The 26,414-nt window shown below is 37.8% G+C and overlaps 1 protein-coding gene across 3 annotated transcripts in view; it reads right to left on the reverse strand.

The window, feature by feature from the left end:
- Window positions 1–26,414, reverse strand: part of SH2D4B (SH2 domain containing 4B) — a 54,523-nt gene that overhangs the window by 1,929 nt on the left and 26,180 nt on the right. For all 3 annotated transcript variants that reach the window (XM_058841630.1, XM_058841629.1, XM_058841628.1), the window contains 3 exons: window positions 22,634–22,835; window positions 21,460–21,587; window positions 1,408–1,628 (listed from right to left, as the gene is read on the reverse strand). In XM_058841630.1, coding sequence (XP_058697613.1) covers window positions 1,408–1,628; window positions 21,460–21,587; window positions 22,634–22,835 — 551 coding nt within the window. The remainder of the gene's footprint in view (window positions 1–1,407; window positions 1,629–21,459; window positions 21,588–22,633; window positions 22,836–26,414) is intronic.

The raw sequence follows: 26,414 nt of genomic DNA on the forward strand, positions 1-26,414 counted from the left end.
ACCATGAGCAGAGGGGAACCCGGGGTTCTACATTCAACACCTGATAATCTGTATTTGAGGTGTTGCATGTCAGCTTTTCTTTCCCTGACAAGGCCCTGGTTAGACTCTTTTCCAGGTGCACGGGGGCTGGCTTGGATGGAGCTTCACAGCTGCCTGTGCTCCATTGTGACCTTGTGCTTTGAATTTTTGGCTAGAACAGTGTTGATAACACACTACAGTTTTGGCTATTGCTGATCAGTCCTTGCACAGCACAAAGGCTTTCTCTTTTTCCCACTGCTGGCAGAGTAGGCTGGGAATAGGGAGAACTAGGAGGGGACATAGTCCAGTTGGTTAACCCAAACTGACCAACAGGACATTCTGTACAAGAAGGGTGTCAGAGATTTGAGCTTCCAAGGTGGCCATTGAGAAAGGATTTATTTAAATTAGGGGAGGATATATATTTTAGTCAAATGTGACACCTACCATCTCCCCATGTGGAAATAAAATTTCTGGATAGTTAATGTCATAGTGATCTTTGAGAGGTCCCTAAGGCAACACTGAAGAGATGCTGCAAAACAAGTGAGATAAAAGCAAGATTTAAAAGATAGGGAATTTAGAAGAAAAATTACCTGAGACTGAATACTTAAAAAACTAAAAGCTGTGAAGAAAAGGAGGAGCAAAAAATTTATAGAATTACTCTGAGACAAGAGTGAGAAAAGGATAAAATAGGAAGGGGAACTAGAAAAGAGGAGGTGAAGAGGAATTATAAGGGTGGCTAAGAAAAAAGAATTAAAACTGATGAAGATAGGGAGCGATATATAAGACGAAAACAATTTATGCTTTCAGAAACAGTGCTACTGTTTAGTTACAGTCTGGCAACAAGAAACAGAATCTAGAAGTAAAGTAATTCAAACCCATCTAAAGTGGTATAGTAAATTCCTCTTGCAAGATTGTTTTGGATAATAAGGAGTGACCCTTAATACATCCCTAAAAGAGAACCCCTCCATGTTCCCTTCTCTAGTACAGGGTCACACTCTCTTGCTTTTGTACATTACAGACCTCACTTCAAAGGTAGAAAAATGCTGAAATTTCATTGAAAAACCTTTCTATGGTATTTCCAATCCAATTTTCCACAGCAAAAAGGCTCAGAAAGTGTTACATCTGTCAGCCCTTATTAGACCATTTGTAGCCAAGGAGAGTACACAGTGTATAAGGGGACACAAGTACATCCTGGAGCATTTGAAAGAGGGGGAAAAGCCTTCTGATTCACTGCAACAGAAGTATGAATGTTACAGCTGGGCTTAGTGTACAATATTCTTTCCCACTATGGTCATTCCTATTTTCCAGTGTGGTTTCAAACTACATGGCTCCTCATTAAATTATTAATCCATTCCACTCAGCTATTGATCTCCACCTAGCAAGTGTTACCTTGTGAAAATCAATCAGATCTGTGAGTGTTGGGTGTCGGTTTGGATCTACCCCCAGGAAGCTGTAGAAATCCCCCGAAGCATCAACCAGGAAGTGCTTGAAGCCGTTTTGCTGGCGATAGGACAATGCGTAGCCCCAGATTTTCTCACTGACTCGCACCAGGAATGCACCTTCGGATTTATTCATCAACAACTCCTCTGCTTCCTGACGGCTGATAATGCCTGGCAAGAAAAATACCCATGGTTATGCAGGTAACAGCTCTGCCAGAGGCATCGAATGTAGCAAATACTGAACAGAAGTGAAATCACAATGGTGTAACTTCTGAAGACTGGAATGTTTCTAGGAATAGTCTAGGAGATGTCCCCATCTCCTGTATATACTGTTTACTTCTGTAGGATAGCTTTAAGAGTTTTGATGGAGTCTGAGGGAATATGCTTTCTAATTTGATGAGTAAGACTTGCTTTTTTCCATCCTTACTGCTTTTTCAAAGGAAGTGCATAAATGCAACTGGCCTATCAAACCAGCGAATTCTGGACAAGCCATTGTTTAAGCAGACTAGCACAGCTCGGCATTGCAGTTTGAATTTGCAATACATTGCTGATATTTGCAATTGTACTGCAGTTCTGCAGACTGTTGACTTACAACTGCTTTATAGGTCCTACAGAAGAAACATAAATCAAGTGTCAGGAGAAAAAGCATTTCTCTGCTTTTGTACATACACACACACACTCATCCATAGATGTATATAGGTAAATTGGAGAAAAATGTTTAATGGGAGTAGAGGTTCAAGAACTTTTCCATTTTATTCTTTCCTCTCTCTTGTTACTTCTGATTCTAGGGCACAATCCTGGAGTTGCTGTACTTGTGCTTGCATAGAGGTTATAACAGATAAAACCAATTCTGATCCCAAGCCACAACAAAGGTGTGATCAGAATTGCACCTGGCACTGAACCAGGTCTTACCATCCACTCAGAGAGCCTGGTTCCAGTCTGTCTGGTCAGTCTAGAGGATAGTCTGCTCATGTCTCAGTTATCTGTGAAACACCAGATGCTCACTCTCATCAGGAGCAGATGTTGAATTAGGCCATTCTGAATGTGAACATAGCACATACGTCAGTAAATAATGTATGTACACGTTCCAAAGTTACTCTCTGTGGGGATAACTTTCTCCAAACAATACATGTAATGTTTAATGGAACTGCTTGTCATCATAGAATCCAACACATGTCCTAGTGAGTTCCATGGAGTCCAAGTACTGAAAAACCACATTGTTTTAGTGTAATAATAAACAGTTCAGGGATTATCAGTTTGTATTTGTGAATTTCATGGAGGGGGGCACAGCATCCAGAGCCCACAGAAGATGAAGATGCTCATGAGTAGCCAATACAAGCTAAGATGAAAACTGAAGCTGAGGAACTAAAATTTAGAATAGTTCTGACCTTTTTGAGATCCCGCAATAAGGTGGGATAGTAAAGGCTTGAAACAAATACTCAAATCCATGACACTAGCAGCCATCTCTGGTCTGGGAGAAGATGAAAAATACAGCTCCTTCAGCCATTCAGAAAGACCAGAAGCATAAAAGCAGGGAAGATGAAGTAATGGCTTCCGGCAGTAGAAGAGCTAGAGCAGCTATGGTTTATACTCTCAAGGAAAAGTATCACTCAAAGCAAGTTTCCTCAGGTCGACTCTTCCAATTCTCTCCCACAAGTGCAAGTCTCTACAGGGACTCTTAAACTGACTGAACATAGTTCTGGTTGTTCATTGGGAAGGACACAATTAATCTACAGCAGGGTGATGTCTAGACTGAATATGTCATCCTGCCAATGTCACACAGAATTTAAAGAACGCTGTTATCGGTGTATGGACTATGCTGCAATTGAAATAGTAAAAAAATAACAAAGGGCCTAAAGTACCACATAATATTAAAGTCTATATAAAAAGATAATTCAGCCTTTAATGATAAATATATATCAATAAAAGGCATACATTGTCATTTCTCTGGCGTTTCCAGCAGGAGTAGCATGCGCAAGTAAAGACATGTGCAAATATTTGCAGCAATAGGATCTTACAGTGTACAGGTGTTTGAGAGGTTTCACCCTCTCCTTCCTTTTAGTCACAATACTTTTTTGAATAACGCTACGAAACAAAGAAGAGATCAATAGTATTGTGTGAGAAAAGCTATAGCTGAGAGGTAACAATAGCTCTGCCTCTGCTATTTCAGAATAGGAGCAATAAAGACTAAAAAGCAAAGCAAGGGAGTAAATCAAAGACATCTGGTAATAGAAACAAAGCTGTTGAAGCTATTCACCATCTGCTGTTAAGGCAGAACAAACTCACATGGGACTAGATCTTCAAAAGAGTTCTGTTTCCATTTAGACATTGAAATAAATGGCCAGGCTTAGAGGAAAAAATAAAATAACAAAACAACAAAAATTCAATAAAAACCCAAACAAGAAACCAGCACATACTGGTAGCTTTTGGGTTTTGGGGGGGAATTGTGGTTTTTTGTTGTTTTATTTTTTTTGTTTTCCAAACTGGCCAGAAGTGTCATGGCAAGATTCCAAGAGCCAAGGGGTGCTGAATTCCAATGAAATGCTTCTGCTATTTACAGCTTGTGAGAATGCAGATATTTCATGGTGTGCTGAAGGTTGATAATCTAGTCCTAGTAACTAGTAATATTTATGGATACTGATAATAAGAAAAATATATGCAATAGGTCACAAAAAGCAAAACCTAAAATATGTATAAAGAAAACCTTCCTGTCTCTGCAGAACTGGAGAGACAAAGCTGAGTTGTATTTAGAAATCAACAGGTAAACACATTTGAAATATACTCACAGATGAGTTATGCCAGTACTCAGGGGCCAGTGTGGTACCAGCCTTCTCTGAGCTACATAGGCAAAGCTTAGGGAGCTTCTGGACAATTCTGCACAATTTCAGGAGTCGAGCATGCAGTAGCATACCTCAGATGGAGATAAATCTGTGCTGGGGACAGGTGAGCAGGAGCCCATTAGCCATTCTTCACCTTTCCTCTCCTTCGTAACCATCCTGGCACATTTTAGGCATATGCAGAACTGGGAAGCAACACCTCAGTGAGACTCAGGCATCTCCCCGGTGTGCCTTGCTCAGTACAGGAACTATGCCCTGGGCTACACACAGACACATATAGGATACCAAGGCCCAAAGGAATAATGTATTTCTGATGGCAGGAGGTCCCTTTAGGCAAGGATGAGACACACTGATAATCTATCATATCCTAAATGAGCTCTCCTTGAAGCCTTCCTTGGTGCATGGGACTATCTTGAGTCTCTATAGACAGAAGAAAATCAAGGAGAAGTATCACAGGTAAAAATATATAGGCCTCATTTTGTTTGGGTGGGGTTTTTGAAAGTTTTTTTTTTTTTGTAAGGTTTTTTTCTGATTGGTTGCTTTGGGTTTTTTTGGTTTTTTTTTTAATGTGGATTCATCTCTCTGTTTTGTCAGGGTACAACAGTTCTTAGAATAAAGCAAACTCAGTCTTTGGAAGATTTCTTAATTCCCTAAGAGTCAGATTCTCTAAAGCAATTAAAAACCTACTGAAATTCTGAAAGGAATGGGTACCTTACTCCTCTGGGAATCTTAAAAAATCCCATCTAAATGAATAATGCAGTAATAACAGGTATTTTTCTTCAGGTTTACAGAAAATCAGGTGTGTTACATCCATTGTTGCCAGTGCGGCTCACAGTTAATTCCCTGTGCACTCTGCAGAAAGTATACCTCTTAATTGTCTCCTTCAGAGTTCATTCTACATCCACCTATCAAATACTCTAAAAACCCTTTATACCCACTGTCAAAACATTTACACCTTATTCACTAGCAAGCAGCACAGCACATAAAAGATAGGTGTTGGCATTACTTGTCTGAATATACCACTGTATAATAGAGCCGTAAATTTTTGTGTTAATGTCTCCTCAAAGCCTAGTGTTGGTTTCTTTTCTTCCTTCTTTTCAGAACACCCTATAGAATGCATTAGCTGGGAAGAAAACGATTTAACCTCTCTCTTCTCTTTATGCGTTATTGTCATGTATCAGAAGAAAAAATATAGCATAAGATACCTTTAACCTTTTATCTCATATATATATATAATTTTTTCTTTAGATAGAGGCTCTTCTGATCTGAAATCCCTGCATTAGATCTCTGCTACTACCCTTTAATTTTTGAGTGTTTTCTTGTCTAAATAGCTTCTGATAAGAAGCTTATGCTAAAAGATGCAACAGTTAACCATTCCATTGTCAGTGGCTTATCAAACTGAATTTCTGTGTGTAGTTTACTGTAGATGATCAGTAAATTGTCAGAAGTTACGTGTCAAGAATATTTCATTTTGTACTCTTTTCACTGTTGGAACACTGTTGTGTTTCAAAGTTAGCATCCTCAGTGTTCTAGTGAACTCAATGGAAGATTAACAACAAACAGGAACATTGGGATTCTGGTTTTTCTTTTGTTTGGTTGGGTTTTTGAATCAGCAAATACTACCAGACCTATATAAACGTTCTAGATTCTGTTACAGATACCTGACATTTCCTGCAAGTAGCATGGAAAATAAATGTACACATGAAGATATCTTCAAACTTGAGAAAATACCAGTACACTAATCCAAGTAAGGAATTTTGTCACAAATATTATTCCTGTTGGATTCATTCACCTCCTTACAATACAGATGATATTTAATTTTTATTTCTATTATGTACAAAATGATAGCAAGCTATACAGACCATCAGTAAACTTTTGTGATGAGTGCATGATGTGACACATGCAGTAGATATTAAGACCTTCCTGTATCTACTGAAATATGAAAATTTGCTTAATCAGTAAAGCACACAGAAATATCTCACTAAAGCCTGACAGGGCTAGAAATTGTAAGTGGGGTAATAAACACAGAGCAAAGAGACAGATTTATGCTCTGATCCTGGCTCAGCAAACTGAAACCTCTCTGTCCTGCTACAATAGCCACTGATAATGTGTTTTGTGTGCAAACTGAAAAGTGTGACAGTTTTTTTAGAAGGTTAGTGGGCAGTACTCATCATCCTTTCTCCAGGCAGACAAAATGTTTGCATTCATTCAGTCTTGGTCTTGCAAGCAAGAAATGGGAAATTCTAGTTTGTGGGCATCTTTTGCAAGCATTTCACTTGTTTACATTACTCACCTTGTTACTGCTCATCTAAACACTCCAACTTTACTGAATTTGAAAATTTAAATAGAAAGACCTTCTATTATATCTAAATCAAGGAAAAATATGAGAAAGTTGATATGTGCAAGGAGAGGAGGAGACAGGAAAAGCCCTCCTGGGATCTATTTATGTTTTTGTAACTCCAGCCATCATTAGGCTCTTGTTTCTCCTAAATACTTCTGAGGGAAACACAGACATGAACAAACATGGAAGACTGAGCTTTTACCAAACCAATTGCACAAAACAAAACAAAACCCACAGTGAGATTCTTGTTTACTTTGGATTTCTGCGAAAATGCAAAGAATAATAATTAAAGTAGGCTCTTAGAAGAACCTTCCTGGCTTTGTACAACTCATTCCAAGGCAACACTGCAAGGTGACACTCCAGGGGCATCACATGGACCAAAGGCATGAACTGTGCATGGAACAGCACTGCTGCTAAATAGCCTTGGCTGGGATGGCCTTCCTGCCGAGATCTCAAAGAGCCCATGGCTGGCTGATGGGCAGGGGCTGGAGGGGACGTGGGAGGTACCGTGCTGGGCACACAGAGACTGAGGAAAGTTTGTGAAGCTGGGGGTAAATCTTTCTGGAATCAAGGGCTCCTTTAAAAAATAATTTAAAGAAATATATAAAAGCAGAAATTATTTGCAATTCAAAATCAGCAGCCACTGAACACTTCACCCTCTGAAGGCATCACAGTGAGAACTGAATGCCAGTTCCCTGACTTGCCGTGCGAGCTGCATTTGGAACTCGACCCACTGCTCAGTGCGTGGAAATGTTACCATTTCCCACTTCCTGCAAGTGGAAGACAAGGGTGAAAAACTGCAGGCGTTAAAACTACTGTCAGTCTCAGGGATTGTTTTGGAAAAAAAACATGTCTCCTTAGATTTTTATTTACTTGCAGCATCTTCCTGCTCTCAAGTCTATATGCAGATTTAACCACCAGGATTTTCTTTTAAAAACAGTGTCAGAAGAAATACTTGTACTTGCAAATCTGTAGGTGTTTAATCTCAACAAGACAAGTCAAGCACAAAACTTTAACTGTGCAGTCTTTTAAAACAGCTACATATTTTACAATTTCTGAAGTAAGCATTATTGACTGAAGTGTGGAATACTTTACAGGACATGTAAATACATAATCACTATTTAAAAAATTAAATGCTAATAGATATATATATATATATATATATATATATAATATATATATTTACTTATTTTAGCACCAGATTCTGCTTCTGCACTACACATTTAATATATTGATGTTTCTTAGTAAGTAAGATGCTTCTTTTTGTCCTCAAATAATTTTGACATAAGAAAAATACTATACACTAACACCAAATATATATATATATTCACTCACAGTGTTTCAGTATTGATACATAAATTAGTTTTGATGCTTCTGAATTGTGAATACCTGGCCACTTAAGCACACAAACATTTAAGTTTGGAATGCAGACTGGCTCCTTTGTGTATCCTGTTCTAAAAACATGGCCACATTTACAGAAGTATAGAAGAGACAGTACATAATGAACATTCATTTAGAAAGGTGGCTGTGGGCTAAGAAAAAAATATCTCCATCCCAGCCAAAAGCAGGACATTACCACACCATTTGCATGCTCTATCATGAATATACCACTTGTAGAGGAAAACAGGATTTAATTCAGTGCCCATGGATTTCATAATATCTACACTGATTGATATTACACTGAATAAATATTATAATAAATCAGCATAAACTCTGGCAAAACAGTTAGAGCCTGATAAAATTATACCTTGTATATTGTGCAGCTATTTATTCTGAGGCAGTTTTTGACCCATTATACCCATTTTTCCATCATATAATTAAGCAGAGAAAGTACAGAGGAATTAAAAAATCAGGCCCCTGTCCACACAGACTGGACTGAGACAATCAGCTGCCTGAAAGCTTTCTAATAATAATAGCAATAAATTACTTTGAATTGTAACATGCTCTGATTTTCTATCAAAATGAATAAAAGAGCAACATTAAGTCCTAGTACAGTTCCCTGTGCCACTATTGCCAGAGCTATAAATGGCTAGGAAAGAGAGTAACTGTACTTACTAAATGCAGAAAAGGAATTAATTGCTTAGGTAATAGGAAGCTACTGGCAAATTTCATTAAGCCAAGTGAAAAGCAGCAAAATGGACAAGAATATTCTGAAATCATGGTGGCCACATGACACAAACTATAAAAAGCCAAACAAAAGCAAAGCAGATGTGTCTATGGAACTACATTTTATGGGAATCCCTGCCTTTATCAGATCATCTCCACAAATCATTAAAAAACACACCAAAACAGAAGAAAAACCCACCCACACAAACACACACAAAAAGTAAAAACAAAAAAACAACAACCAAAAACTGGAGGGAAAAACAGTACATTCAGTCATGAGCAAAATTATAAAAAGAGAAAAACAACCTCAGAGAAAAACAACAGTGCCACTTTCTCAAGCTCATCTCTAGAAAAATAGGAAAATAATTTTAGAAAAAGGTAATTCTCAGGCATTCTTTTCTTCTTCATATTATATAAAAACATGAAGTTATAAAGCTTTTCAATATGTCTTGTATAAAAGCAATGGAATGTTTTCATTATAAAAGCAAAGAATGTTTAAGAATGTTTTCAATACATATTCCAGATTTTCATTATTTTGTTGAATTAAGACAAATCCCAACACTTCAAATTTGGACTTAGAAACTGATCTCACTGTGTTTATTAGAGGTTTCACATGTTTTACTTGGATGTAAAAACACAACCAAAATAAAGACTATAGCTTCAGGCAAACAGGAAATATATCCTAGTTCTATTTAGGAAAAATCTTAAAAAATAAATGAGATGTACTGAATGAAAGCACATTTTAGAACACTGAAGAGCAATTATCATGTTAGTGTTTATAAAAAGGAAGACAACTGCATTGGCTTTAGACTAGCAGATGTATTAAAATAATTTTCTGTATGATGCATGTCTGAATGAATACTTAAATTACTTTCCATAAAGGCAATTAATCTGCAGTTCTACCTAAAACAAACAAGCTTCACAATGACTTCAATGAAAGAGCGAAGTAAAATGATGACATGAGTAATGACTTAGGTATTCAAAATCTGTTTGTGTGCAAACTGAGACCCAAAGCTCTCCACAGACACCCATGCCTAGTAAGGTTTATTCAAATGTCAAATTTCTGTGCACAAATGTCTTGAATAGTGTAACACAAAATACACATGAGGGTAAGAAAGGTTTTGGTTTCCAACTGAGAGATGATATAGATATATATATGATATAGAGGCTGGTCATGTTTTGAGCATTATGAATGTTTAGAGCCTTCTTTGGGAACCTTCCTGCTACACTTCTAGTTTAAATGGCTTTATTTATGCTAATATTGATTTGTTATTCAGTACACAGGGAATACATTATGAATAAAACTTCATTAATTTAGTGGTCTCACTGTAAAAGCATTTGCCCAATGAACAGACACTGAAATGTCTAGAAGATAATTGAGTTACATGGTAGTAAACAAAATATTACACTACAACCTCTGACAAGCTGCTATTTTGCTAGAGTTGCTAATGTTTTTCACCGGCCTTTACATATTGATACTGATTTGTATTGATGTACCTATGCTTTTTTAATTGACTACATGGAAGTTAGGTTTTGTTTCTTCCTTACATCCGACAAGATTCTTTAGATCTCTAGTTTGACTTCCAGCAGCAAGGGTTGGCTTTTAGGTCCTGGGGCTTTTCTCTATGTCCTGTGTTTCTGTGTGCCTTATGACACAGCTGAGGGTTGCTGCATGCTCCCAGGTGAAAGTCTTAATTTCAGGAAGAACCTAGACTGGTTTTAGTCTAGTTCCACATATTTGGCCCACAGTTTATAGCCTTTCATTAATACCCTGAGTAGATACCAGCTCATAAAGGCAGTCACATGGTGGAACTGGCTCTGCAATCTCTGCAGCAATGTGTGAGTACAAGGCAAGGAAGCTTTCCAGGAGGACTGATAGCGTTCTTGGCCATGAATTAGACAGAAGAAAAGCAGTGGAATGCATTCTCAGTTTGCTTTTACCTAATAAGGAAGCCCTGATTTTTTAACAAAAGGTACAGCCCACAATCAAAAATTACTGATGAACGCTTCTCCTTTCTATAATTAAATTAATAGAGCCAAAAAGTACGAAAACCTGACTGTATAAACACATACACATGCTCACAATAGTCTTTAAAAGCACGTATATCTTACAGCTCACCTAGAAAGCTACAATCTCATGGGTGTTGAAGAAGCTGTCAAGACACATTTTCCATAAACCTAAATGACAAGTATACTAGTAAATCACAGTGTCAGCAGAGCTCACTCAAAAGGAGGAGAAAAACAAAAGCCACAGTTGACATGGAGCCCTGGAAAATTCAAATTTTACAGCTGAATGTTTCAACAGATAACTAGGCAGAAAATATACTGTGTTCTCTGCTTTTCATGCTTTTCTTTCAGGTGAAAGAAAATGTTGTTTTTTTGGTTTTTTTTCCTTTAATATATTCCCTTTGTGTAGAGTTTAAGAATCCATTTATTTTTTAGGTACAATAGCAATCTGAAATCTGAAATATATTTTTATTTGTGAGAAACGTCCAGATGACATCACTGAGCTCATAAGAAATCTTTCTACATGTTTTTTTAATCAAGTAATTATTAGAACTTTTATTGCTAAAAGGAGAAAAAATATGAATTGTAGTATATCTGGAGTAATTTCCTATATTCAACTTAAAACAGCAGTTCCAGATAGATTTCTTCAAAGCATTTTCTGTATCTTCTTAAGAAACTGTACTTCTTTATCTAGTGCAAAGAAAAGTAAATCTAGGGATACTATTGATAACTAATTTTTCTTCTCACTTTCTCTTCTCACTTGGCTAGATTTTGGAACTTCAGGCTAGCTTTGTTAATTGCAGTGCTTTCTAGCTGCTTGCAGCACTCTTGCACATTGATTTCGTGCACTGTTCCTCAGGGGAAAAAGTTACTTTTAATCGCTCAATAAAGTGAACCAGACACTGAAGCACTGCTGAAAGTCAAATGAGAACAACATTGGGATAGTAAAAACTTCACACCTAATGAGTGGCAGTGTAGTAACCATGTGCAGCTCTGACAGTGACCCAGTTCTGGACATCCCCTGGGGTCTGACATAGTTCTCAGCTCAGCCACCAAAAACCAGGCACTAAATTGCCTCATTTCCTACCAGCAGTGGAACTAAGGTGAGTGAGCTAGCAGCTAGGCTCAAACTCACAGCAGGGTAATCTGAATGAGGGGTTTGAAGCCACTACTCAGAAACAGAAATTACTTCAATGGAGGAACCCACTTCATCTCAAGTTCCAAAAAAGTTATAAACAGAAGCGGGCACAGATTTTTACTTAATTTTTAATACAAAGTCTGGAATTAAGAGTCTTTCATTTATGCTAAATTTTGTTAATGAAACTTGAGAAAAGGAACTGAGCACATATAGCAACTGTGCAGAATAATTTGTTCCTACCACCATCTTAGTTCTTAAAGCTGCTGTCCCCACATGTAAACAGTAGCATGGTTAAGAGAGAAAATAGGAGAGGGAGTTCTGTCCCATGGCAAATGAACTATTTCTTTCTTGTACTTTGGATTGAATATCTATAAATGTTTATAGCACACTTCAAGTGGAAAAGATTCCTTTTATCAAGCATATTGGAATGAATTTATAATAGCCACACGCACTCATGAAAGGTCCATGCTGTGTTTAATTGTGAGAAGCAGTGGTAACAGCAGTGGCAGAATGGTCCATGCAATTACATTTAATTTAGATCTCAGTCCTCTACACCGTGGATTAAGAACTCTTGTGTATTTTATTGTGGGTGTTAATCTTGGATAGAAAGCTAGGGTTTGAAGCAGTCAGAGCCAATGCCAATCAGTGTGCCAACCTGCATGGCTGTTTTGAAGCTTTTCCTCTTCAAAAGAGTCGTGCGTTTGTGATTTGACAATTCCATTCACTGAAAGGCCAGGAGAAGAAGAAAGAACTGACCTTTCTGAAATTGAAAAGGGAAGGAAGCTGTCATTCCCTTAATGTCTGCAAGGGAAAGGCAAATTTCTGTCTCTCTCACTCCGCCCCATTCTGCCTCCACGCAGCAGCACACGGTGCTGTGACACACACAGGTTAGTTGCCTGCAGTCACAGAAATCTTCTCCCTTTGTTTCACTACCATCTCCTACTGTTTACCTCCTGTAGGGAAAGCAGTTCAAGTGTCATGATCTGCTTCTAACTGGGTGAACTGGAATTAAGCTAAACCAGCAACATATTTTCACCCAGCCCCATGCTTTCCCCCCTGCATGACTACACACAATACCTGCTGGTACCCTGCTTGAGGGAGTTGTCTTTGCTTAGCAGGAAAATAGTATTACCTCAGAGGAGTTGTCAAACTAATAACTTGTAATCTTTTCCCTTGGGGCTCGATCAATAGGACTGCAGGTTTCAATGCTTAGCAGAGCAAGAAGAAGGACCAATAAGGCATCCAGCTGCTGGGAAATCAGGGAAATTTACTGACCTCGGGTCTGCAAGTGTTTGCTGGGCTTTAAATAGATAAAATAATAAATATAACTCGGTGTATCATAATCTGATGAAAAAATATACAGAATCCTGTGAAAGGAAAGCACATTCTTGTAAGTGTGCATGCAAAGGAAGAAGAGCTGCAGGCATGGCTGATAAACACTTAGATATAGACTAACAATAAGCAGGATATGAGCAATTCATCCAGGACTAACAAGGTTCTGCACAGGATAGCTGCGGTATGCTAGAGGGGGTGATCAGGAAACAAACAGACACAGCATTTAAAGGAGCACAGCATGAGCTGAATGGCTTGTGCTGGTGGTGACTGATACCTAAAAGTGTCTTGTTCATGGATAAACTCCTGACACATCCACAATGCCACTGGAAGGAGAAAGCATGGTCCAGCAGGTAAGGAGCAGACTACAGTACATGTAAAAGGATAGCACTGCTCAGACTCAGGCTGCTGGGCAGATGAGTAAGGCTTTCTGTATTTGCTCTGGTCACCATCAAATCATCATCATTCCTTCCAGTCTTACTACAAGCAACCTTTGTATGTGTCTGGGCTTTTTACTTGCATGTAACACATTTTGTATAAAATGCGACTTTTATGTCTTTACGTTCCAAATAACTCTTTCTCGTATATCACACGGTTTTTGTAAATTAAGAATTTTATATAAATTCTTCATATCTAAGCGCTAACAGCAGAGCTTTCTGTCCAGACACATCTCTTGGTTTTGTTTTAGGCAATGTGATAAAGCCTGAAGGAACTGCAATAATAGAGAAATGTACTCACAAACACACCAGTTAAAAATGGAGACAGAACTGCAGTGAAAAATTACAGGTAAATACTGTAAGCTACCATGATGGCTTACTAAGCAAAATCATAATTGCTCACAATGGAAAGTTCTAATACTAGCAGATGGAGAAGAAAATCTTAGAAGTGTTTTAAGTGAAAGGGGAAGATGTCTTCAAAATGTAAAGGAATTTGATTTTCAATATTTTTTCAATAAATTCACCTGGGAGTAAACTCTGTGAAAAAAAATCTGAATATTCTTCATTTATGCAAAGAACTGCCTGACACAAACTTGAAAAGCCTCTTTTTTTATGTTACTATTTTTAGCTAACCCTGCACTGTCTGGACTCTGTATCTGACCAGTTTGTGTCGATGAAACTGTTAACACACCCCACCTGTTTCCCCTTTGTGCTCACGTGTTCTTTATTTTGTCTCATTTTAAATGTCTACCATACCTGCTAAGAAAAATTGCTGCCTTCTATCTTCAGAATGTGCCAAATCTTTAGTATATAGCTTCCAGTTAAAAAGCAGTCAAGAAGGACAATGTATTGTAAAAGAATAAGAAAGCTCATTTCACATTAGCAATTAGCCTATTTACATTAATTATTCATCTGCCTCATTCTACAATTTCCCTGCTGTTCTTTTGTGCTTCCTTTCTCCTTGCAGTGTGTTACAGCTCACATTACCTCACTTTGATACTTTGCTCCTTTCCAAGAGGAGCCATGAGTCTAAAACATTTATTTTGTTTGCTAATAACCTGTCTGCTTAGACGCTTTGGAACTCTAATGGTGTGAGAAAAATAATTCCAAAGCCTTCAAAAGAACTGATGGGCTGAAACAATCATTATGACCTAAGTGGAATGAATTAGTGTGTGATCATTTTATTTCTCAGAAAACAGAAAAAACCCCTCTCATTTCTTAAAAAAGAAGTTGAGAGCTGAATTGAAGCTGAGGAAGCATTTGTGTTCTGTTATGTTAAGGCTCTGGCTTAAGACAAAAACAATCAAGTACCAGAATCCACCACAGGACCTCAACACTTAACTCCAAATACTGTGTGATCTTTGAAAAATATTATCAGAATATGCAGTAAATTTTTGATCAGAATATGTTCAGGAAATATAGAAAAATAATGTTCCATCTCACAGGAAGTAAAGAGATTACCTTGACTCTAATAACAGAGTCTATCTCATGCTTATATCCACCCATCTAAAGAATATATATAAAACTGCAAGGACAGACTGGTTCATGTTTGGTGCTTCATTAAAACCTCTATGTGTAGGTTATAAAAACTACTGCTTTATAATAAAGTAAAGTTACAAAAGTGTTACTATTTAAATGCAATGGTATAAACCCAATGTGAGCCTGTCCTCAGCCATTCAAGTTCTAGACAGACTTTCCAGCCTCACAGAGGGTTTGGCAATCCCCCTGTATAATACACCAGGGGGATCTCATTCATCCTGCAGCACCATGGTGACAGGAGTATCATCATTCTGTGCCTCAATTCAGCAGGGAGGGAAAGCACAGAACTGAACAGCCTTGGAAACTTCTCTTCTCTGTGTAACCACAGGATGGGGACAGCAGAGGTGACAGCTGAGCATGCCTTCCCACTCAGGCCTGACTGCATTTCTCAACCCTTTTCCCAATGTAGGCTTATGTGATGAGAGTGCAATATGGTCTCCAAACCCATTCCATATCCTTTCTTCCTGCCAAGATTCCCAACAAAGGTAACACCCATTCCTAGCAAAGTTTTCTGAGAAAACCACACCGACTGGGGATGGTGATTGATACTAATTGACTGTGGCATTACTTGTTTTGCACAAAATCAACCAGGTGGCAATACCTGGCAGCCTGTGTTGACCTGGGTGTATCCCTGCAGCAGCCACAAGCCACAAAGCCTACAGATATTTGAATTGCTGATCACAATTGTGTCCATCCTCTCTGAGAACTGACTAGCAGAGAACAGAGATCTATAACTTTTTAATAAAGGAAGTAAGACATAATCTCTTCTAAATCTATCATCTGAAAAATATCTTTTTAAGTCTTTCCCAGACAAGGGTTCAAAACAAATTTTGATATTCTGTAACACTTTTTTTTTAATCTCACTTTCCCTTCTTCATTACTTGTATAAATTAGAGAACTGAACCTGTCCCGCAAATGTGTGCAACAGATACTCTGATATTCACAATTTCCATTTGAGTCAGGAATTTGTCAGAAATTCTCTGATTCCATTCCAGATGTTTCCCAGACACAGAACGTTTTAGATACCAAGACGTGCATATAGCTATTTTTTTGCATTCTTTAAGTCCTGTGGAACACAGTGAAAAGCTCCCAGTGAATTCAGGAGATTTTTAACAAACTTTGTAACTTTTTTACCATCAGCTAAAATTCTAGAAAAGGAAAAAGATCCCAGACCCCTAGGGTTCAGTTTACTTAAGCAGATAATCTTATATACACTTTCTCAAATAGATTTAGAACCTAGATAATGATAAAGCAGTTAATTAGAAAATTGATCATTAATATCAAGAAGGCTGTACTTCTGCTGTATTTACAACACTTGCTTTACATCTTTCTAACAAGCATTTATTGAAAAACTGGAAGGTTCCTCTTCAAGAGCAGAAAAAAAAACATGTTTTTGTGCTCAGAGCAGCAAACTTTATTCCTTGTTAGATATTTTTCAAACAGACCACTGCCATTTCTGTATCCTTTAAAAAAATATTACAATACAAGCTATACGTTATATTTCCCACAGTTCAGCTATGTGAATATGCCCAGTGCCCTCATTGCTGTTCAAGGACTCATAATTAATAGACTTTCAGAAATACTTTCTTTGCTGAGAACACTTGATTTGCAGAACCATTATCCCTCTTTTGGTGTGTGAGACTTTCCTCTTGAAAACAAGTTTCTTCCTGAAAACAGCATTAGCCATCTGAGGATAAACCTTGATCTGCAAACATTTGCAACACATTCCTGTTAAACTGAAAATTTTCTTCCCTGGCTCCCCTGACCTCCCAGATTATTCAGCTCCTGCATCTCTTAGAATTCTTTCAATCATTCCTTCGATCTGCCCTGAACAGCTCCTCCACAGCTCCCCACTCCCTTAAGTGCACCACCACTCTGACTTCCCCTGCTGAAATGGGTCTCCACAATAGCACCCATGCTGCTGCAATTACATTTTAAAGGTACAACCTTCAGGGCAACTACCTCATGTTTCCAGATCTGTGATATCAGCCTCTGAACTTTCCTTTCAACCTGAAGGCAAGTGGAGATCTGATAGTGCTGCAGCAGATGCACACAGCCACCCACAGACAGGCAATAAATAAATTCTGTACTATGCTCACTACACACCTGAGAGATACCTGTTATATTGTGTATAAACAGCAACAACCATAAAACATCGCTCTCAACTCAAGCTGGGGAAATATTTTGAGAACAACACCCTCTGCAAAGTCCAGAACTCCCAGATTCTGAATGGAAAATAACCAAATGCAGAACAGAGTATGTGAGGGTGAACAATATAATATCTGAAGTTAAAAATATCAAAACCTTCAAAATTAACAGCAGACAAACTAATTGGAATGGGAAAAAAAAAGTGCTGAAACAGATTTCAAGCACAAGAGAAAGGTTAAAGGACAAATGAAAGAGCAAACATGGAAAAAATACACATTTCAGCCACCAGCAACATATTGTTAAATACTTAGGGGAGGAAAGGTCTTTAGTTTTGTTGCCATATGGAATTCTATCCCAAGTGTCTTATGCCTGCAATTAACTGAAAACTATGATTTGCTAATATCTGTGATAGCTTGGCAAAACTCTTCAACAAATAGGGAAGAGTGATAACTTTCCCTTTACTCAGCATGGGTCCCAATCCAGTTCAAAGCTAAACTTGGCAGAAACAAGGAATGTGTCCTCTTTCCAGCCTATTTGAGAGTCAGCTCTCCAGTCCTAAACTCCAATTTACCTCCCTGCTTCCAAAGCATATCAGCAACTGGGATCTTGGCAAAGAATGCTCTTAATTCAAGTTACCAAAAACCCTTCATACAACTTGATACAACATTAGGATGCCCATATAAGTTTGATTTATATGCTTATACTCATCAATTAGCAGGTAGGAAATCAGAATACAATTATTAACTTTCTGGTTATCACGCTGTACAGAATTTACTTTTAATTCAATTTAGACCAATTTCCTAGTTTTCATAGTCAAAAAAAAGTGAATAATATTTCTTTTCACTCAAACCTAAGGCAACTATTAGACAATACAAAAAAAATAAACACTGATTACATTAAATCCCAAGATAGGTCCAGTGACACCTTAATCACTGGCTCTGATTCTTCTTCATTTTAACAGTTTGAGAATTGAGCATAATTGCACTGCAGCCATAAAGTGGGCATAAGATACTTTAAAAAAAGGTTCATTGCTTCACAACCCAAATGAAGTGAAGATCATATTATAATTTTATGATTCAGGACAAGATTAAAGTTGGGTTTAATTTATAAAAAACATTTGAAAATAGGCATGTAATATTTTTCTTTGCAAATTTAAAAAATATCATTCTAGATTGGAAGGGCAAATGAACTGGGTTTTGGCAGGGATCTATTATTCCAACAGAGCAGAAATAACTGAATTTACATCCAGAATTCAGCTGTATGTTACAGTTTGTATCTTTAACATGTCATTTTTTTAAATGAAGAAAACAGGAAAGCCTATTTCAAATGAGGTAAAAACATCTGCTGAAATTTAGATAGCTGATGATAATTTCAAGAGACAAATAAGGATGGATGAAGTTGAAGCTGATATTCATTTAAGAAGTAACTTTTTGTGAATAAAGAAAGATATTTTCTGATTTGAAAGACTTTTTGTTACTACAGATTTTGCTACCCTGCTTCAAATGAAACATTTTGTAGTGATTCTTCAAATGAAGACAAAAGGAAAACTTCAGGTACATTAAGCAGGCCATATGTTACCCTGTTTCATGTACCATGAAAATGCCCCAGACAATCTGTACTTTTAAATGGAATCCAGGTTGGTTTGCTGACTTAAAGTGGAAAATAAGCCAAATATATGAGCATAAAGACATTCGCATTATTATTTGTACTTTGCTACTTTAGCTACATACATCTGTCTCAAGGCTCCATCTCTGTATAACTAGAATGAGTTATATATCCATAGTATAGTTTGAAGACAGTGAATCAGATAATTCTTAACTTCAGCTGAAAAGCTGAACAGCCTGACAGTCAGAGCAGGCAAGCCAAGCTCTACTGACCCTGGCAAAAACGTGTAATTCTGTAATAAACTGGTATCTACTTTTTCAGTATGGCTGCAATAGCACTCTTAGCCCATTGCATTCAAAACCCCTTGACGTGAGGCAGAATATTAAGCTGCCATTTTATGGTCCAAAACTGAGATATAAGAAAATACAGAAGTTGCTCAAGGATGTGAAGGACCTGATTATTACTGTTGTGAGAGGCGCTCAAGGTGCCCCAGTGGCTCAAGTTGTCAGCTGTAATTCTGGGCTTTGCAGAATGGCTTTCATTTGTGCTGCAATTTTCTTATACAAGTCAAATGTATTCTGCTATAATTTTGTTCATAGACAAAAATCATTAAAATTCATTCATAATTTCCTGGTTCCCCGAATACAATACAAAATAACAGGAGGGCCAGGAGTCAGACTCGATAATCCTTGTGGGTCTCTTCCAACTCAGCATAATCTGTGATTCTGTTTAGTTGCTTTTCCTCAGAGTTTGTGTCCATTACAAGCTGTAACACAGACACCAGATAACCATACCAAACACCAATTACTGCACTTGTAATAACCTCTTTGGATTCCACCACTGCAGAAGAGTTACAAGGCAGCTGAGTTGTTCACAATTTACAATTGTAACAATCTGACCAGACCTGCAGAAGCCATAACTCATGCAGCAAATAGGTACCAAAGAAGCACTCTCAGGGGTCCCTGCAAAGAAAACCACTGAGCTTTAGGCTGGGAGTGTATCTTAACTATCTTTGTCAGGCTCTTTGAGTGAGAGAAGGAAACATTAGGCATTTTGCTCACTTTTATAAGTCATTACATTCAGTTTCACAAGATATGAAGAGCAGGACCTGAGAAATTAAAGAATTATCATGAATGTCTCAGTTCTTTCAGTGATTAATAGGGTAATCCAAAAGCCACCAAAATTAGTAGAAAGATTGCACAGGCATTGGCTCAAGCCCAGATACCTCCTTCACTTTAAGCATAAATTATGTTCATAACTTCTCACAGCAATTTATATGCATGGGAACTCCCCCCACACAGGGAAGACGTTTATCATTGGATCATATCGAAAGATCCTGGTTGGAAGAACTTTAGGCAAATATCCACAAATGAAATTTTAATGTTTGTCTCTCAGAAAGCAACCACACCAAATTTTTTCTCTAAGAAAACAAACAACACTGTCTGCATCATTGTTCATACAAAATGAAAGTATTTAGCATTTACAAGCTATACATGACTGACTTCAGTGTCTTTGACTAATTAAGCCAAAGAAAACAGCAGCTTGCTGATGTCTTCTAACACATGAGGATTTGTGTATCATAAACAGAAATATGAAATATATGAAACACTAAACTTATTCAGAAATCTTCCTTCAAAACTTCAGAACACCCACACATCTTCATCTCAGGCATAGAGACTCATGAATCAGATCAGGGTCAGCTTAGTGAACAAAGAAATAGACTCATCAAAAGCAGAAATGGAAAAAAATTGAGATTTAACTTTAAAGTCTTTCTAGTCCCTCAGTTGTGTCAGCTGTTAAGCCTTTTTTTTTATGTCTAAGAATACTGAACATAAAGATCATTGCTAATACCTAGAAAAATGTCTTACCTGTGAATTTGATAACAAAGATTCAGCTGCATAGCAAATGCTATGCAAAAAAGCAAAAGTGTCAGAGATGGGACTCATATCACCAAAGTTTTTTTCAGGAAAATTGCCAAAAATTACACATTATCAATTATTTTTCCGGAAAGAAAAATGTTTGCAAAAGAAAGCGAGAAATAAAAAATGCTGCCCTGATTTATAAATTATAACAAAGATTAAAAATATTTGAGTTCAAGTCATTCTTGCAAATCAGGTAAATCAAAATCTTGAGTGGCAGTCATCCACATACCATATCACTGCACTATTTGCCACTAAATTTTGGAGTACTTCTCACCCTATCTTGCTCTCAGTACTCTTGCTTAGGTTACCATTTTGCAGCAAATATATTTTGGCCGAAATATTCCTGAAAAAACCTTTGGTGATATGGGTCCCAAACTAATCTACTCAATTAGCAAAAAGAAAATGGGAAAATCATATGCTAATAGTAGGAAAGATGCAAAAGTCTTGTTTTAACAGGATTGTTTGACCATGTCAGTAGGCTTTGTTCTTTGAGGTGAAAGCTGGCAAGTTTAATTTCCCAAGTAGATGCTCACAGTTATTATCAGAGTTAAGCTTTCTGTTACACACGAAATGAGGGATCAGGGAATTACCATGGAACCACTGGGCAATCCTGTTGGTGTTCCTCTCAAAGCCAGCCCGCCGAGGGATCTGCTCCTCCTTGAACCAGCGAATGATGACGTCTCGGGAGAAGGGCCGAGAAGGGCGCTCCCAGATGTTACTGAACAGAAAGACAGAGCATCAGCAGCGTATGGAAACAAGGGACAATATAAATATTCATCTTTTCCTACACATTTACAAAACTCACAGCTGCAAAATGGTCAGCATAACTTCTGTTCAGTTCAACTCACTGAAAAACTTTAACTTTTTAAAATTTGTTAAAATTACTGTGTGTTTTTACAGAAACCATAGTGGTGTGATTTTTACATTTGCAACAGCACTGTAAACATTTTCTTACTGAACTTAAACTGAAAAACAATTTATCACAATGGGCGTTTCAGTCAGCTTTCCTATTCCACCTCATTTTTATTCCAATATAAATATTGACAAGAAATTCTTTTTTCCTGAGTATATTCCTTTTTACTGGCAAAAAACTCTAAATCAGTATCATCTATAATACACGGTGTCTCCAAACAGAAACCACTAAGCACAATAGAGGGAATGTTTTGTTTAAACTTTAATGTTTCCTTTGCATTCTCTACTTGACAGCCTGCCTTACGCCTTCTTCTACTTTCTATGTGTTTTAGCTAGTAGGAATAATCTTCCAGTTTGGATTCTTCTCCTCTACTGCAATTAATTGTGCTCCCGAAATAGTAAAATGAAAGATTAATAAATACCAAAGACACTTAGTTTTGCCTGAAAAAAAGCCACAAAAAACTAAAAGCCTCTGAAATGTAGGACAGCTCTCTAAAAAAAAAAAAAGCTGTTAAGCAGCAGGCAGTTTTAGGCTTGAGGCTTAAGACTTGCCTAATAATTTGTCCATTTGACTTCCCTATATCACAGCCTCGCACACTGATCTCATACTGTCTTTTCAAGGAGTCATCTCTGTGTGAATCCTAAGAAATCTGCCTGAAGATAAATGGCATTTAGTTTGCATTAAATCTGTTTTTCTATTCCTTTAAACATTCTTTTTTCTGATCACCAGGAAACGGCAAGACTGAGGACTCCCAAAACCTGAAGAACAGCTTGTTGCGACAGTGGGGATTGGAGAGGAGTGACGCAAGAGAAAACTGTTTCAAAACCGCTCCAGCACAAACTAACCTGGACGCTGCAGGAGACAGCAAAGGGGTCGCACTGTTGTCGTTCAGTTTGATCTCCTGATCATTGCTCAGGTTTGTCCCCTGGAACAAATGACTCAGGCCAGCCACTCTTCCCTTCTGGATGGCGCGCAGGGACTGCCGTCGGTATTCGTCCCGCGCCCTGCGCGCTTTGTGGCTCCTCTCCTCGTCAGCAGCCTTGGAGCGGCGCACTGGGCGGAATGGACAGGAGGAGAGATTTAGAAAGACAAACAGCCACCTTCCCCTCTGCTTACAGAGCAGCTCAGTGCCTTTATTCCTATATGAGCTGATTTTAAGAATGTATAAATTGCGACACGTTACTGAAGGCGGATAACTGGATGACTTCCCTGATGCTTCAAACACAGGCCCACCTCTAGAAGAAGCCTCAAATTATCAATGATCTGACCACTACTGGCAATAACTGAACCTCTACATATTGTGATTAAATCTGACACTTCTTTTGGCTGTAGTAAGAGACATTCTGCTTGGGGACATCTTTTCTCCTGGAAGTGCACCAAGTTCTATGTTTCAAGAAAGGATGTTAATTACTGCTTAAAATTAAGTATGTGTCTAACAGTGTTCTTTTCCACTATGAACATAACTAGAATTGAAGGGTCAACTCCCAGAATTTACCATTGTAAAAACTGGCATGTAGGTTGCACTTTGTCAGTGCTGTTTGCTTTCTGAAAGGCATATGCTATTTTTGTCATTGTACTTATAGTCACAGATATCTCCAATCTGAAATTCACAGTCTAAAAATGGTTTCAGTAAAAATGGATAAATTAATAGCCATTGGAAAGGGTGTGTTGATGCAATTGTTGGGGTTACCTCACACTTCAGTCTCTGAAATCTTATATGGAGAAACAGAATTTGTACTGGAAGACTGAATACACACCTAAAAGTGGCACTGACCAGGGAGTTACCCATTTCTGTAACCTGAAATGGGACTGCTGCTCTGGCCAGTGCCGCTCAGGCATCTGTCACTAAAGCTTCTTCATTTTAAAATAATGTTCCAACAATCCTGCCTTTGACATGGTATAACTTAAATGCACTGAGAATTCTACTGCAAATATTCATCATCTATCAGCTCTTTTCTGGTGCCTTAGGCCCCATTTGGATGATTTTTTTGAGTCACAAATAACTGCAGGCGGGCAAATTATTCCAGTGCAAAACAAACCTTTAACATGCAGTGAAGCAAATATTAAAGAAGCTAGCTGTGGCCTCCAGCAGCAATTATCAATCCTGCCATGACCATCCTAGCTTAGATCATACCCAGTTCATAATGGGAACACTCCATTTCCTACCCCCTGTGACTGTACCTGTGACTAGCAATGCATGACATAATACCAGACAGCTCCGTTTCATTTGTCTGCTTGCATGCCTCTGGTTTACACTCCCAGTTAAAAGCAAGCAGAAGTATAACTGGATTTAACTTCCAAATTCTAAGAAGGTTTAATGGAATCAAGAAATAAAAACACTCAAAGCCAAATGAAATGAAATAAAACCTTGTGGGCAAATGAGGGAAATGGAAAAGACCTTTAAGCTTAGAATTATATAATATTATCATAAGCAGAAAGATATGCAGGACTAAAAGCTCATCAAGATAGCATAATAAACGAGTCATAGATGCTTCATATGCATACAACTGGCAGGATTTCAGTTTCACTTAACCACATACCCTGCAGTTTTGGCTAAACACAGTAATAAACAAATGCACAGCACAGGAAACGTAAGTAATAGACTTCACTATTTATCTTACAGATCATTATTTTTAAGGGTAGATAATGTCATTTACATATACTGCTTCAATAGCTCCAGTATTTCTGTGATTTATCCCTTATAAAGCCACTCAGTAATGGTCACTTTTAAAGATGAACTTTTTGCTTGCAGCACTACAAGAGACTGCAAGGAAGATGAGTGTGATGCAATTTTGCAAGGCATCTAGAAACCCTCAACTGTTTGTCACCATCACAATATTCAGATTGAGGGTGGGCTGCCTGGAGCTTTCTGAGACTCTTTTCTACTGATGATTGGCTGCCTGGCAATGAGAAAGGCAAGGTATCTTCATGCCCCACTTTCCTCAATAATTGGCAGTCTTTTCAATAGATATTCCTATTGTATTTTTGCTAGCCAAATCTGGTACAAATCTGTACCATCAGAAGTCAGTGACCCAGACTACATTTTCCCAAACTATCAAACTTTAATATTTCTTATCACAGAAGTATGAGGTGAGGTTGCATAGGTTGCAGTGGTTAAATATCAATATTCAGAAAATCTTTTGGAAGTATGAGATGCAGCCCTCCCTATGCATACATACACATGTATGTATGTGTGTTTACATTTATGTACATACCCATATGCATGTATATGTGTCTGTGTACACACAAGGATAGGGAAAGCTGCATATAGAGATTGTATATACAAAATCATCTCTTTCTCATTAGGAAGAATTTTTATTGAAGTTTCCCAGTGGAAGTATCTGAATTGTCCATTCATGTATCATTGACCATAGGGATGCATAGGATCTCTTAATTCATTTTTTCTCATTACTGGACCCCTGATTTTCTCCCTATCCCCTTCCATGTAGTTAATCCCAAAAACGTCTTTCTCTTTCCTCTACCTTTAGAAGTTGTCTAGTACAGCTTCAACTGTGGACCTGTATTTCTAGGTGATCCTAAGTTTCTTTTAATCTCTGATTGGTCAAGGGGCTTTTTAAGCAAATAATCAAAGACACTGGCATCAATAACCATGTTTGGTGACTGGAAATAGTACTGGGGATAAAGTCATCACAGTCAGGAATCTACATAAAGGTTTTTCACTATAGCCCAGACAAAATGAAATTTACCACATGAACCATCCTCCCATACTGACACTTCCCACAAATTTATCTATCTTGAGAAAGTCACTCAGAGTCTGAAGGTAAATGTGGATGTATTTTTGTAGAAGGTTTTTCTTACAATAGAATTTAATGACTATTCATATTTCTCTGTATGGCTTTCAACCATCTCACTAGGAGGGAGAACTTCATGTCTGGATCAAGTCTAGCACAAATATTTTAAAATAGAGGAAGCCAAAATTCAACGTTACTTATATTTCAAGACACATCATAATCTTTCTGGTAAAAAGAAAGCAAAAGTAGTCAGGACTTCTAGTACTGAGTTAAGTAGAAACAGATTATTTTTCTTAGCTGGCTGTCCTACAGTAAATTTACTTCTGGCATGACCCCTGTGAAAAACACTAGTAGTGTAGTCAGTCAGTATCCTCAATGGGGAAATTAGATATCTGAAAAAAACCCTAAAAGCTCTGAATCACCATCACAGATCCATATTTCTAGCATAAATAATTACAAATAACAATTTATGAACTCTTACATCTTTCTTTTATTTCATGGAATAATGTAAGGATGGACAAGATGGGGAAATGAGGAATTTGTCAAGCCCATGGGAGATCTACAGTTCAGCCAGGTCCTGTAAGACCATCTCCAAGACCGGTTTTCTCTTATGATGTTGGTGATGCCAAGAACAGGTGTTCATAAAATGAAGAAATTTCTGCCCTGATGGAACTGGAGCTTGTGTAGAAATGTCTGAGCTGCTCAGAGAGATGGGTACCACTGTGACTGCAGCCTCAGCACAGCAGGCCAAAGAGAGGTGACCAAACCCTCCCGGAAACTGGTAAATACATCCAAGACAGGTCCATGCTGCCATCATTATCTGGTTGGCATTGCTAGAAATGAATAGTTGAAAGCCAGCTCAGACATGTCTGTGACACAG

Source organism: Poecile atricapillus, chromosome 6 (assembly GCF_030490865.1).
Source record: "Poecile atricapillus isolate bPoeAtr1 chromosome 6, bPoeAtr1.hap1, whole genome shotgun sequence".
Classification (NCBI taxonomy): Eukaryota; Metazoa; Chordata; class Aves; order Passeriformes; family Paridae; genus Poecile; species Poecile atricapillus.